Genomic DNA, 13428 nt, shown 5'->3' on the forward strand with positions numbered 1-13428 from the left:
CAAATATGTGCACTCAGTTTACAAGTTCCTGGATGGCATATGTTATATGGAGAGGTTATGGCCCTACCTTCTCCCAGGTACACTGCCCTCAGTTTGATTATTTCCGCCAACCTGCTGCATCTTGGATCGTTCAATGTGTTCCACATAAGTCTGGATCATCTGTAAGGAGAAAAAAAAAATCCATGAGCCAAACACAAGAGAAGAAAAGACTCAATTTCTAATTTCCCTTTTTCTTAAAGAACAAAACAAAACAGGTGAAATAAGACGATGCTCCTCAACTTTGCTCTTCTTCTAAGCTGATGACATAATTGAATGGAATAAATTGACAGAAAATCCATCAGAAAATTACGTCAGAAATGACTTCGGATTAACCAAGAACCATGAAAAAACATATTCAAAAATAATGTAAAAGGTATCCTGGAGGCTAGTTAGTAGCGGGAGATGAGACAGGGGGGCTCTCTTCACAGAATGAAAAACTGTTGAGTTTGCAAGTGACCTATACAGGTTATCTTGTTCAACCCCCCTACTCAGGCAGGACCATCCAAAGCAGGTTGCCCAGGACCATGTCCAGATGGTTTTTGAATATCTCCAAGTATGGAGACTCCACAACCTCCCTGCACAAACTATGCCAGCACTTCATCACATGCACCGTAAAGTGCTTCCTGAGGTTCAGACAGAGCCTCCTATGTTCCCTTTTGTGCCCTTTGCCTCTTATCCTGTCACTGGGCATCACTGAAAAGATCCTAGCTCCATCATCTTTTCATCCTCCCTTCAGGTATACCTGAAGTTCTTCTCAAGATTCAGAAGCTCTAGTTCAGTATGGTAAAGATTAATTTTTTGACATGATTTTATGGGCAGGGTAAGAGTTTGTTTGTTCAGAAATAATTAGATGATAGCCTACCTCTGTGTGACGCTGATGTAAAGCATTATACTCTTTCTTCATTTCTGATTCACGCTCTTCCAGTCGTGAAACTATCAAGAAAAGATTCCAACCATTAGCTAACATACAGATCAGTCTCCCCAGAGCAACTAGAAAAGTCTCAAAGCTTATACTACAAAACAGGCATACTTTGTTAGAAATGAACTCCTATCTACTGAATGAAACAAACGGAAACAATAATGCAAATTGGAGTATCTGGTTTTCATTACAAACTTACGTCATGGGTACTAGCATGTTCCCAAAACAGGCAGACTGGGCGGTGCAACAGAAGTGCAGAAACAGAGCACTAGCCAGGTACCCTATAAATGTGGTGGTTTATCAACAAGTTAAATTACCCTCTGAGGTGGGTGCCTCCCAGCTGTTTGAGTACAAGAAGTATTACACAAAACATGATGGGAACTTCAACCAACAAAATGCAGCTGCAACTGTTAAGAAAGCACGTGCATAAACAAACAAACGAACAAATAAATAAATGTGATCATTATATGAGGAAAAAAAAAAAGGAGGTGCTGTTCAAGCACAAGAAGAAACTGGAAACCAGGTACAAAAAGCTTTACCGATGGCCCAAATCTCACAGATCATAGAATCATAGAATAACCCGAGTTGGAAGGGACCTGTAAGGATCATCAAGTCCAACTCCTGGCACCGCACTGGTCTACCCAAAGATGGAGAGACTAAGCATGTTCCATGCAAGAGAAGCACTGAACCCACTGCTAAATTAGTGTAGCTATATCCCATCCTTTAGATGACTCAGAATTTTATACCTAAGAAGCCAGAGATTTCAGCTTTTGCATAAATTACATTAAAACAAACAAACAAACAGAAATGTGAAATATTTGCACAATAGCTGTTACATGGTCATGTAAGGCAAACTGTATAATCATGTCTGGTGCACAACTTTGCTTACTCTGATCTGCATAGTTTTTGGTCTTCAGCTCCAACTGTCGAGTCTGAAATTCAAGGTGTTCCACTTGGATTTGTAGTTCTTTCTTCTCCTGCTCCAGTGCATCTTCAAACTCTATAAACTTCTGTATTGGGAAAAAACAGAAGGAGGTAAGGATGAGAAATAAACATAAAATTTATTTGCTCTTTAATGCTTTTCCCCTTCTCTCTTCCCTCATTAAAAAAAAAGCATAAATTTTAAAAGAGGAGATAAGAATTTCTATGTACTGGAAGTAGTACAATAGCATTTAATCAAGCTGAAGAAAGTATCTTACAAGAGAAAGTAAAAGATGCATTCTGTGTATAATTAACATATAAACTATGGTCCAACATAAACCAGTAAACCAGTGCAATTCTGTCATCTTCAGTAACATTTTTCTTTCTCATGCCAGGCTTAATTTTGATGCCTGTTTATTTTATATCAGAGAAGACAAATTCTATGTCTATGGTCATATATTAATAACTACATATGTCAGAAACCTTCTTCAGAGCGATTCGTCTATTTTTGCAGTTTTAGAAAGCTTTGACTGTAATTCATGCTGTGTGTAAGTTTTGCAGAAAATCTGCAAGTCTTGTGGAAAACCTATCCACAGCTGTCAGACTTCATAATCCCCTTTGCAATCCACTTACCAGAGCCTCAACCAGAGATTAGAAAAAGTAAATAAATAATATAGAGAGAAGAAAACTAACAGTTAAAATTGTATAAACTAGAGTAATGTTGACTGAGGTGATTCTATAACTCTTGAGTCACTGAGAAATTCTGAAAAGTCTCACTTTTGACAATTTCATAAATTGTGTTACAGCCTGAATCAGTGCAGAAAGGAAGAAGTAGATGTTGGGAAGCAAAGCTTCCTAGCCTGATGAGAACTTGCAGGAAGAAAATCCTAGGGAGCCTTCCCCCAGCCAGACTAACTAACAGAACTAACACTAACCCCAGAACTTCTGATCTCTCTTCCCCAACTCCTCCTCTTCCGTGCTGGCCTTGTTGGGGAACCAGGCACAGATAAGGAGCTCAGAGTAACCTCAGTGCCCAGTGATCGTGAAATACCCCAGCAATGAACTGGAGAAAGGCTCTGATACGTGGGAGCCGACCAAACATGACCAGCAAGCGGAGGAAAAGATTCTCGCAGCAGAATTCGATGAATTTATATTTAGAAAGAAAAGGCTTGGCTTACCCTCTTGGCAAAGAAGGCAGGGAAGGGATCATCTCTGATAACTCTCATTAGCAACAACGAAGTGTCAACAGCACACACAGCAACATAGGTTACTTACTGCAAAGCAGTAAGAGCTGAAGGAAAGATTTTTACACACATACTAACCTTGTTATGAAATCACAACAAAATAGTATCTAGTATCAAGCTCAGATTTCTGTAAAATGTTACTGTTGACCAGGGACTCTAGTTATTCTCTATATCAGATGCTACCAATGTAGAGCAGAGAAAAAAACGCTAGAAAAGTAAAACACACAAAATATTCCCTTTAGCTCCACTATAGTGGACTGATACTATATGGGACTCTAGATTAGAGCTGTAGTCGCAGCTGCTTTCATGAAACATTTAAGCTAAACAGGGCCCCTGAAAAGCAAATGTCACTTCAAATCTCTAAGTATATTTAAGCAAGCCTAATTTTCACGCTCTATGTGGGCACATGAATTGTTCTGTACAGCCAACTAACACGCGTACTGCTGCAATAAATTACCATCCAGATTACTAGAGTAGGAAACCCAATTAGTTCTAATAGCATTACCCACTACAAGCACGTGGAAAGATCCATACAGCTCAGATGTTTGTTCTGTTACCCACGCACATCCTCTCCACAGCAAACCACATGTAAAACACAGGACCACCACACTTACAAGGAAGGTCACTGAAGCTATCTCACCAGCTTTAGAAGAAATCCTTTCCTGACCTCAAGGATCCAAAACTTCTCTTTCATCTCTACCGTGCCTCATTACATTATTCCTAAACAGCAACATCCATGGAAGGTAAAACCACGGCACCAGTTCTCCTCTCAAAGACTACATGTGCACATAATCATACCACGCCACGGGGTGTCTTTTTTCTTACTTCATGTCTTCCATTTAGAAAAACCGCAGAGACCACTGGAGCAGCCCCACAGCGAGCAAACAAAAAATAAAGGGGAGATATCTCTAATCTACATTTAAGATGTTTTCTTGAAAAAGAGCAGGCCTTGGGAGAGATAACTCAGGATTATGAAGGGCAAACAGCTCCGAAGTGTGCTCTGCTGCCAGCCCTACAGCTCCTATTTTTGGTCTGCTTGCAAAATGCCCCTTAGATTGGGTTCTAACATATCACAACACACATACATTGACCTGCTGAAATCTCTGTTTAAAACAACGAATACTAGGAAGGTAAGATTGCTTTCACCCTCCTCTGTACCCTGCACAGGGCAAGTACTGCCCTCTACAAACGGTGACTCTCTACGGCGCAGAGCAGTCCCATGGACTATCAGAAGAGCCCACAGCCCGTCGCTTTGAAGACTGCAGCAGAAGAGGACGTGGCAAACATAATTTTAAAGAGTAAAACCTCACTGGATTCCAGGAGAGAGACAATCTGGTTGAAAATCATTTTTTAATAAGATTCCCAAGGAAATTAATGCAATTAAAATATAGGGAAATATTCTTACTCCGGGGTTTGTTAAAAGCCAGCACACAAAACAATACACCCATTGACTATTCTCGGGATAAGCCACGTGCACATTTTTCCGTTCCTTTTACCGGAATTAGCAGCCATACCGGAGACATCACGATGCTGGTGAATTGGATCCTCTCTCTTCAGGTGACTGAGAGGTCCCATCATTTATTATTCCTGCTGACTTTTAAAACCCTTCAGTAACTTCATCTGAACAATGAGTCAGTTTTTATTCCTACAACCTGTATTTATAGAAACATACAAAAACATTTTGGTCATGTCTTATTTTTCCTGCACTCACTGTTCTGCAGTGCTTTTAATCCTTAAAGGCGCTTTTAACTTTCTTTTCCATTCTGCCCAGATGTATTACAACACATTTTATTTTCCCCATGGCTTTTTTGATGCAGTATTTTCTAGAAATACCAGAAATGTCAATACCTTTTTTTCCTCTCTATATTCTTAAAAGAGTTACTGGATATCTCAGAGGCTATGCATTGACTTTTTCATTAAATTTTAAGACTGTACAAGGTTTTAGGTTTTTAAGTAAAAGCATTTTCTCTTTGAAATGTCAACTCAACATTGAAACCACTTAGTCATTAACAAATATCCAGCAATCTGCTTTGGAGATTTTGAGAAGGGCAGATTTTTTCTTGAAACTCTTTCCAGAATAACTATATCATTTCACACTGAGTGAAAAAAAAAAATCTAACCAAGACAGTTACACTGAGCACAGACCTAAAGAAGAAGTTTAACTGGGCTTGGAGGACTGGTCTAAGCTATACAAAAAAATCTATTTTCCTCCATCTCCTCTCACGAATTTGCTGGAACTGCTCCATGCTAAAGCTCTGTTGACAAACTTTTAATTACGACCAGTTTCTAAATCCACATCACATCTCACTTCCTCAGCTTTCACTCTTGCTCAGCTCTTTTGGCTCGAGACGCCCACCTTTTCCTAACTCTCCATCCAGGATTACGCCACCCTGGCCAGGCAGGAATCATGTTTCTAGTGGCAATAAAAAAGAACCGACTTTAAGGAAAATAATCATGTATCTCTGGGTAGTAAATTAGGAAGCAAAAGAAGGTACAAGACCAATTTTATTCCCACTATGCAGGGCATCTTTAAAAGGATTCCTGGATTTGTTACTGCTGTTTGGGCTTAGTTCAGAGAAACTGAAAGATTAAGTCTTCTCAGGCCTGTCCTGGTCCCTCTGGATGGCACCCTTCCCTCCAGCGTGTCCGATCCCACCACACAGCTTGGTGTCATCGGCAAACTTGCCAAGGGTGTACTCAATTTCACTCTCCATGTCACCGACAAAGACGTTCAACAGCGCCGGTCCCAGTACTGACCCCTGAGGAACACCACTCGTCACTGGTCTCCACCTGGACATTGAAGCCCTTGACCGCAACTCTGAGTGCGACCACCCAGCCAACTCCTTACCCACCGAGCGGTCCGTCCATCACATCCATCTCTCTCCAATTTTCAGACAAGGATATCATGCAGGACGGTGTCAAGTGCTTTGCACAAGTCCAGGCAGATGACGCCAGCTGCTCTTCCCCTAGCCAACAATGCTCTAATCCCATCGCACTGGGCTACCAGATCTGCCAAGGCACTGTTTGCCCTTAGTGCAGCCATGCTGACTGCCACCAGTCACCTCCTTATTTGCCATGGGCCTCCGCACAGTTTCCAGGACGATCTGCTCCATGATCTTGCCAGGCACACAGGTGACACTGACTGGCCTGTAGTTCCCCAGTTCTTCCTTTCTTCCCTTTTAAATACGGGGGTTAGGTTTCCCCTCTTCCAGTCAGTGGGAACTTCACCAGACTGACACAACTTCTCAAATATGATCGATAATGGCTTAGCAACTTCATCTGCCTGTTCCCTCAGGACCCTCGGATGCATCTCATCAGGTCCCATGGACCTGTGCACCTTCAGGTTCCTTACATGGTCTTAGATTTGGTCCAACCATCACCCTACTACCAATGCCACCCACTAAACCATGTCCCTAAGCACCACGTCCAACACTTCCTTGAACACCCCCAGGGATGGTGACTCCACCACTTCCCTGGGCAACCTGTTCCAATGCCTGACTGCTCTTTCTGAGCAGAGATGTCTCCTCATTTCTAACCTAAACATCCCCTGGCACAACTTGAGGCCATTCCCTCCAGTCCTATCACTAGTTATCTGCGAGAAGAGGCCGACCCCCAGCTCCCCACACCTTCCTTTCAGGTAGTTGTAGAGAGCAATAAGGTCTCCCCTGAGCCTCCTCCTCTCCAGACCAAACACCCCCAGTTCCCTCAGCCGCTCCTCACAGGACTTGTGTTCCAGGCCCTTCACCAGTTTTGTTGCCCTTCTCTGGACATGCTCCAGGGCCTCGATGTCCCTCTTCTAGTGAGGGGCCCAGAACTGAACACAGTACTCGAGGTGCGGCCTCACCAGAGCAGAGTACAGGGGGACGATCACCTCCGTGGTCCTGCTGGCTGCACTATTCCTGATACAAGCCAGGATGCCGTCGGCCTTCTTGGCCACCTGGGCATGCTGCTGGCTCATGTTCAGGCAAGCATCAATCAGCACCCCCAGATTCTTTTCCTCTGCACAGCTTTCCAGTCGCTCTCCCCCCAGGCTGCATAGGGTTGTTGTGGCCAAAGTGCAGGACCCAACACTTGGCCTTGTTGAACCTCATCCCATTGGCCTCTGCCCATCAACCCATCCTGTCCAGGTCCCTCTGCAGGGCCTTCCTACACTCTGGCAGATTGACACTTCCCCCAACTCGGTGCTGTCTGCAAACTTACTATGAAGCTGACTTACTGGCTGGAGTGGCTGAAATTCCTTTGTCCTGCTCTTCAGGTGCTCTCCTGCTGACCCTTGAGACTCTTCCAGGTGTTGGGCATCTATCACTGACACCAGCATCAAACTGGGAGGAGCGGGATGTATTGGGGTTCCCCTCTCTCAGCAACCCTGGTTTAAAGCCCTCAAATTGATCTTTAAAAGAAGTAACAGCTCATATTGCTTGCTCAGAATAATTTTACTTGAAAAGTAATTTTAATAACATGCTGCTATTTATGAACATTGATAAATGTCATAAGCTTAAGTGACAGAAAGAGGATGAAGGATCTATGTTTATATGGAGGATCTATGTTTGGATATAGTATTTTTTTTCCCCTCAAAGATTACTGAGAATCAAGTAAGTTTCCCGCAGGGCAAAGACTAACAGGCATTGCATTTTGAAAGCCTGATTCCTCAAAAAAACTGATTCAGAAATATGTACCTCATGGTCAGGTGCTATTGCTTGTCACTGTTCTGACAATCTTCTTAAGATTAATCAAACTTGTAAACTGAAGAGTCTCCAAATGCATTTCATCTAATCAGTGTAGAATTCACATAATACATTAGAAAGTATTAGAATAATTGTTTTTTAATAAGTACTGTTCCAGCAACCGTTTGTCAGCTATGAACACCTCTAATATGCTAAATATATATATAGTTTTTGCATAGAAGAAACATTCTGTACAAAAACACGTTATGGGGGAAAGACCAAAAAAGGTGAGGGAAGGGCATGCTACTTCCGTGTTTACACAAGTAATACTTCAGAGTTAGGCAGAGGAAAAATACATCTTGTATCTTAGCTTTTAATCAGCATTTGATCCACTTGATATTTACATAGCTCATCCAGTATAAAACAATCACCCACAAACTTAAGAACAGACCCTCCTGTGTACCCCCAACAAAACCCCTCCAAGAGATTATAAAATAATCTCATTTGTAGTTACTATTTGACTATATTCGTTTGAATGTCTCTGCTGGCAAACTCTTATTCTTAAATCCTCTGGTACCTGTATGTCAGACTTAAGACAAGCTTGGCTCGTCACCAGAATGACATCTCTCTTCTGCATCACAAAACCAGGGCCAAGTGGTCTGCCACCGAGAAGGATCCCCCAGGAGATGAGGTCCCAGGACCAGCACATTGTGTATTTACCAAGATGCTGCGCTGCTGCCAGCCTGGCTTTAGTTCACGCTGTCATCCCAGATCCACAATCTGTCAAGTGTCTGCTGCTATTTCTGATCAAGTGACACCCAAACAGGGAAGTAAATAAGGGCAGACTGCCGTCCGTAATACTAAAATCACACTGCAGGAGATGGAAAAGTGGTCGTTGCTTCCTTTCCTGCTCCTGCCCTTCCTCAGCCTGACACGGTGGGAGACCTGCCTGCAGAAGTTTAAGAGCAATCTAAAAGTACAGCAAATAGTTCTTCAGCACAAGGAGGCAACTCTCAACCCTCATGTCTGACTAAAGCAGAGACACCATTTACTTGTTTCCCAGTGAACGTCCCTAATTCATCTTATAAATACTTCATCCCTTCCCTGTACCATTATCATCTGCATTAACATTAATCACAGTCCTGCAGCAGGTGACAGGTAACACAAAATCACATCTTTGGCTTACAATCCTACTTGGTTTTATTGCCACAATTTTCTGTAAGGAAAGTACGTTCAGAATCAAAAGACTTCCAACTTGCACACAGCGGACGTGCTGACGGAAGGCCGAATCAGAGACGAGGGTATCGCTATTGCTACGGATGGCTTGTAAGAAGAGTTTACCACATAAGAAAGAAAGGAGAAAAATGAGAACTTACAACCAATGCTTGCCTGCTTAGGTATGAATCTGGGACAGAGTTCTCCAGAAACAATTTTTGTTGTTGCTTATTTTAAATATATGGAGTTAATTTTATCATCTTCAGTGTTCTGTTTTAATCATAATTTTCAACACTGTATTAAATTCTGAATCATGTTCAGCTCCTAACCCTGACAAGACGCAAATATGAGAAAAGATTATTAATACCCCAATGATTTAAGGTTTGCCTCACCTAGAAGAGGTGATCACTTGACAGATGCTCACACTTGCATTGCCTTTTACTTTTGAACAGTTAAATGGATATCTTTTGGAATCATATAACAAGAGGGGAGGTAAGTGTCACAAATGTGAAATCTAGTATTACCCAGCTCAGTAGAAAACCATCATTACAATCTTACGGTATTTTTCAAGATAACAAAGAAACTAGTTTCTTTGGGATCAACATCTTTTGTAAATCAACACAACAATAGAGGTGGATTTGAGTTAAATTGGAAGAACGCTATAGATACATACAGATACAGAACGTTCCAGATTCTGCTGCTCGTTCTGTTACCAAAATCTGACACTGCCCGCAGGCATCGGGAATGGAAGAGCAGAGTTTGAAAAATATGAAGACAGATCTTGAACATGGCTGGTTGTGAAGTTAGTCTGCATTTCACGCTTGCCAGTTGCTTTCAACTACATTTAGTGAAAAGCATCCAAGTGATACGCAAAGCCTTTCTTTCTCTGACATCTGTTATTCCTGAATGCTTTTCCCCTTTTGACACTATGAGGTCACCATCAGGCTGCAGCATCTCCCAGTAACCAGCTATCCGTGAGTTCCGATTTCAGGGTATGGAAATAGGAAGTGCCTTCCCAGATTGCCATCGTTCCAGAAACGGAAAACACAAGGCAGAAAGGGAGAAAGCATTCACAGTGGAGAACACCAGAAGTTTGAGCACAGAGCCTCACTTTCATCACCTTACCTCACCACCTTGTTAATTAGCCACAGAGGGAGGGATCATATTTAAAGCATTCCTTAAATGGGGCTGAGGGCAGTTTTCAGAAGTCTTCCGGTTGCTTAAGATGCAGACACAAGCTAGTGAACTTGCAATATTGCCACCCAGTTGAAGAGCTCTTTAAATACCTCACATCCCGCAGAAACCTGCGGAAACCACAGCACACAGCTCTCCAAGGATCACTTTTCGCCAAAGCAATGATTTTCTAACAAAACACCAAAGACATCTCCAACTATTTCATAAATACAAAATACTGGTAAGCGAAAGTGGTTTTATTGTAAAACAACAGTGCAAATAGCAAACCATCAATAGGAACTGATGGCCATGGCAACATGCTGTCGGAATACAGGGAGGTTGCTTTTCTTCGGAAGCGGGATAGTGACACTCGCGTATCTCCTGCAAGTTCCACAGCAACGATGCCATCAAAGCACTTTCACAGTCTCAGTCAGGTCTGACTGGGCACTGACAGCAAGAGAAGCCTTTGTCAGCTGCAGCATGGCAGGCTGCTGTAACAAACACACCAGTGCCCGTCTCCTCATTCCTGGAGCTGAACAGAGGCCCAGGGACTGACTCAGGCAGCGCCAACGCACCACACCTAGAAACAGACCTGCCACCACAAGAGGAAAAGTTATTTACAGATCATAGCCACATTTACTGAGACCAAGGTTTCTTTAACCATTTTCCAATGCTCCCAGGCACCGGAGTGCCCCCGCGCAGAGCACTAACTACAAAAGCCATTTATTAGGGGGTCAGACCTACTAAGCAGCACCAGGGACTTCTTTTTACACCACGCATATGTACATGGCAAATGAACATTCATTTAAAAAAAATCTAACAAGGATCAACTCATGCTGCAAATCATCAATTGGCTTTGCTACTAACTCACTTTTTGTTCACCTGGGCAGCCACTACCTTTCCCTTGCAGTATGTAAAATCACACTGGAAGCGGTTTTCATGCAATGAGATGTCTGCAGACCAGTGCCACACCTGACAGCGATCCTCATCATTCTTCTGCACTCTGGGAAGCAATGCTAATGTACAATGACCAACCCTGCACTTCACATCTTACAGGCTGTGAAAGCTTTTACATGCATTAACACTTGCCCAGTCATCTAAGAGTTACACTCCACACGACTGATGATCTCTGCAGAAGCCTGTACTTAGGGCACACAGAAAAGAGGTTTACATAAAACAGAATGTCTCATTAACGATGGACTCATTAAAACTTGTTTTCCTTGTGTTTTTTTTGCTGGTGTCCCCTAGACCCTTCCTTGTCCCTGTTGGAACTCAACCCCTTCCTGAGCAGACACCAGGCAAGAGACAACATTTGCCAAGACTGGATGGGAGCCCTGTAAGGGTGGAGAGGAGCTGAACCCGTGTGTGCCCAGCCCCACATGCTAAACGCTCCGCGTGGCTTAGCGGCAGCCCAGCTCTGCCGGCCTCTTCTGCAGGTGGGGCCTTCAAAGGCCTTTTAGAGAAAGGCCAAGTGATTTTCACAAGAAAAAGATACCGAGCCTTTTTGTTTTCCCCAAATATTGCTGAAAGTGGTTAGCGCCTTCCTGAGTTATTGGGGTAACTGCCTAATACCACTCACATAAACTTCATCGCAAAAAAAAATCAAAAAATCACAGACTTACAAAATGGTTTGGGTTGGAAGGGACCTTAAAGATCACCCAGCTCCAACCCCCTGCCATGGGCAGGGGCACCTCCCACCAGACCAGGTTCCAAAGCCCCATCCAACCCGTCCCTGAACTATGCCATGGATGGGGCAACCACAACATCTCCGGGCAACCTGTCCCAGTGCCTCTCCACTCTCTGAGTGAAGAATTACTTCCTCATATCTAATCTAAACCTACCCTCTTTTAGTTTAAAGCCAGTACCCCCTGTCCTATTGCTACGATCCCTGACAAAGAGTCCCTCTGCAGCTCTCCTGTAGCCCCCTTTAGGCACTGGAACGTGCAGGGATAATGTAGAAGGAGAACACTCACTTGTTCTCATAAGAAGTACATTATCTATTCATTGGGGTTTTTTTTGGTAAAAAGTCTCTTTACAGACACTTTTTTGCCCACTTCAGTTCAACTGTGCATAAGGATGACAGAATACTTTTTAAATCTCAGCAAATGGTATTCTGCTCTGGTTCCTGAGCATCCTTGCAGGGACTGTAACTGTTGTCACTACATTTTCTTCCAGGGACTCGGTACACATGAAGAAAATGCATCCTGTATCCATTAAGTTGAGAGCAGAAGTCTACCCAAGTCCAAAGATGCAAGATCATCCCAAATGGGCTGTTCCATTTCCCATACGAAGTCCCATCCCCCCCCACCCAATAAATATTGCACTTTCAAATATTTTTGTTTCTCAGAGGCTGCAAAATACTGGCTCTGTGGAATATTTAATAAGTCAAGTCCTGAGTACTCAGTCACTTTTAAATCCTTACATGCTTTCATAAGAACTTTAAAGATTGTTTATTGATTTTATTAATTAAAATATCAGCCCATTAATACATAATTAAAATTAGGAGTAAAACTTTACTTGCCTGGTTCTAGCTTTCAGCATTAGTAATGGACCATGACTGTCCCCCTCATCTTTATGTTAGCAAGATTCTTGCAAGTCATTATTAAGCAACAAAAACACTTCTACAGTGTTTTACACAGTTCCGGAGTTCAAAAGCTATTTCATTAACTACCTCTCAGCAAATCAGAATATGATTCATAGTGATGACTACTGAAGCTTAAATTTTTTGCTCGTAGTTTAAAAGATGGCAAAAGATGACTTCGTAACTAGTTTTTTAGAGAAGCATAAATGATATGGCAGGTGATGGACTTTTTCTACCACCAGTGCTTTAACCCATCTCACAGACTATTACTATTATTTCAGCAGGCTAAATAGCACACCCAGGGCTGGCAGACCTCATTTATGGCCAACAAGATGCTCTTGATTTCAGCAGAGACAGGCACACGTGTAGCGAGGGGAGACAGTGCAAGTCATCTCCTCTCTCTCTTTTGTCTACGCCTGAGTCTTTGCAGACCAAGAATTTGTTGCCTTCCATCAGAGGGGGCCGTTCTCCCCACCATCCACTTTGCAACCCCCTCGCCCGGCTGAGCACAGTGCTCACGGAAGGTAAACCTGTGCTCCAGGGAACTGCATACTCTAACTCGGAAAACTATTTTTTTCCAAGGTATGGTTTTGGTTTAAAAAAAAAAAAGTTTCAAAAATCTGATCTTTAAATATAATTTTTGCTCCAAATAGCTTACTGCTGGCATTGAAA

General features: G+C 42.7%; 2 protein-coding genes across 9 annotated transcripts in view; one reads left to right on the plus strand and one right to left on the minus strand.

Moving 5' to 3' along the window:
• The window catches only part of HAPSTR1 (HUWE1 associated protein modifying stress responses), an 824185-nt gene that overhangs the window by 606134 nt on the left and 204623 nt on the right, over positions 1–13428 (plus strand). The gene's annotated exons all lie outside the window — the stretch shown is intronic.
• MAPK8IP3 (mitogen-activated protein kinase 8 interacting protein 3) overlaps positions 1–13428 on the minus strand; it is a 72079-nt gene that overhangs the window by 57439 nt on the left and 1212 nt on the right. For all 8 annotated transcript variants that reach the window (XM_050713740.1, XM_050713739.1, XM_035548791.2 and 5 more), the window contains exons 2-4: positions 1848–1968; positions 902–972; positions 68–159 (exon numbers count right to left, since the gene is read on the minus strand). In XM_050713740.1, the coding sequence (XP_050569697.1) occupies positions 68–159; positions 902–972; positions 1848–1968 (284 nt within the window). The remainder of the gene's footprint in view (positions 1–67; positions 160–901; positions 973–1847; positions 1969–13428) is intronic.

The sequence above is a fragment of the Cygnus atratus genome, chromosome 15 (genome assembly GCF_013377495.2).
Source record: "Cygnus atratus isolate AKBS03 ecotype Queensland, Australia chromosome 15, CAtr_DNAZoo_HiC_assembly, whole genome shotgun sequence".
Lineage (NCBI taxonomy): Eukaryota > Metazoa > Chordata > Aves > Anseriformes > Anatidae > Cygnus > Cygnus atratus.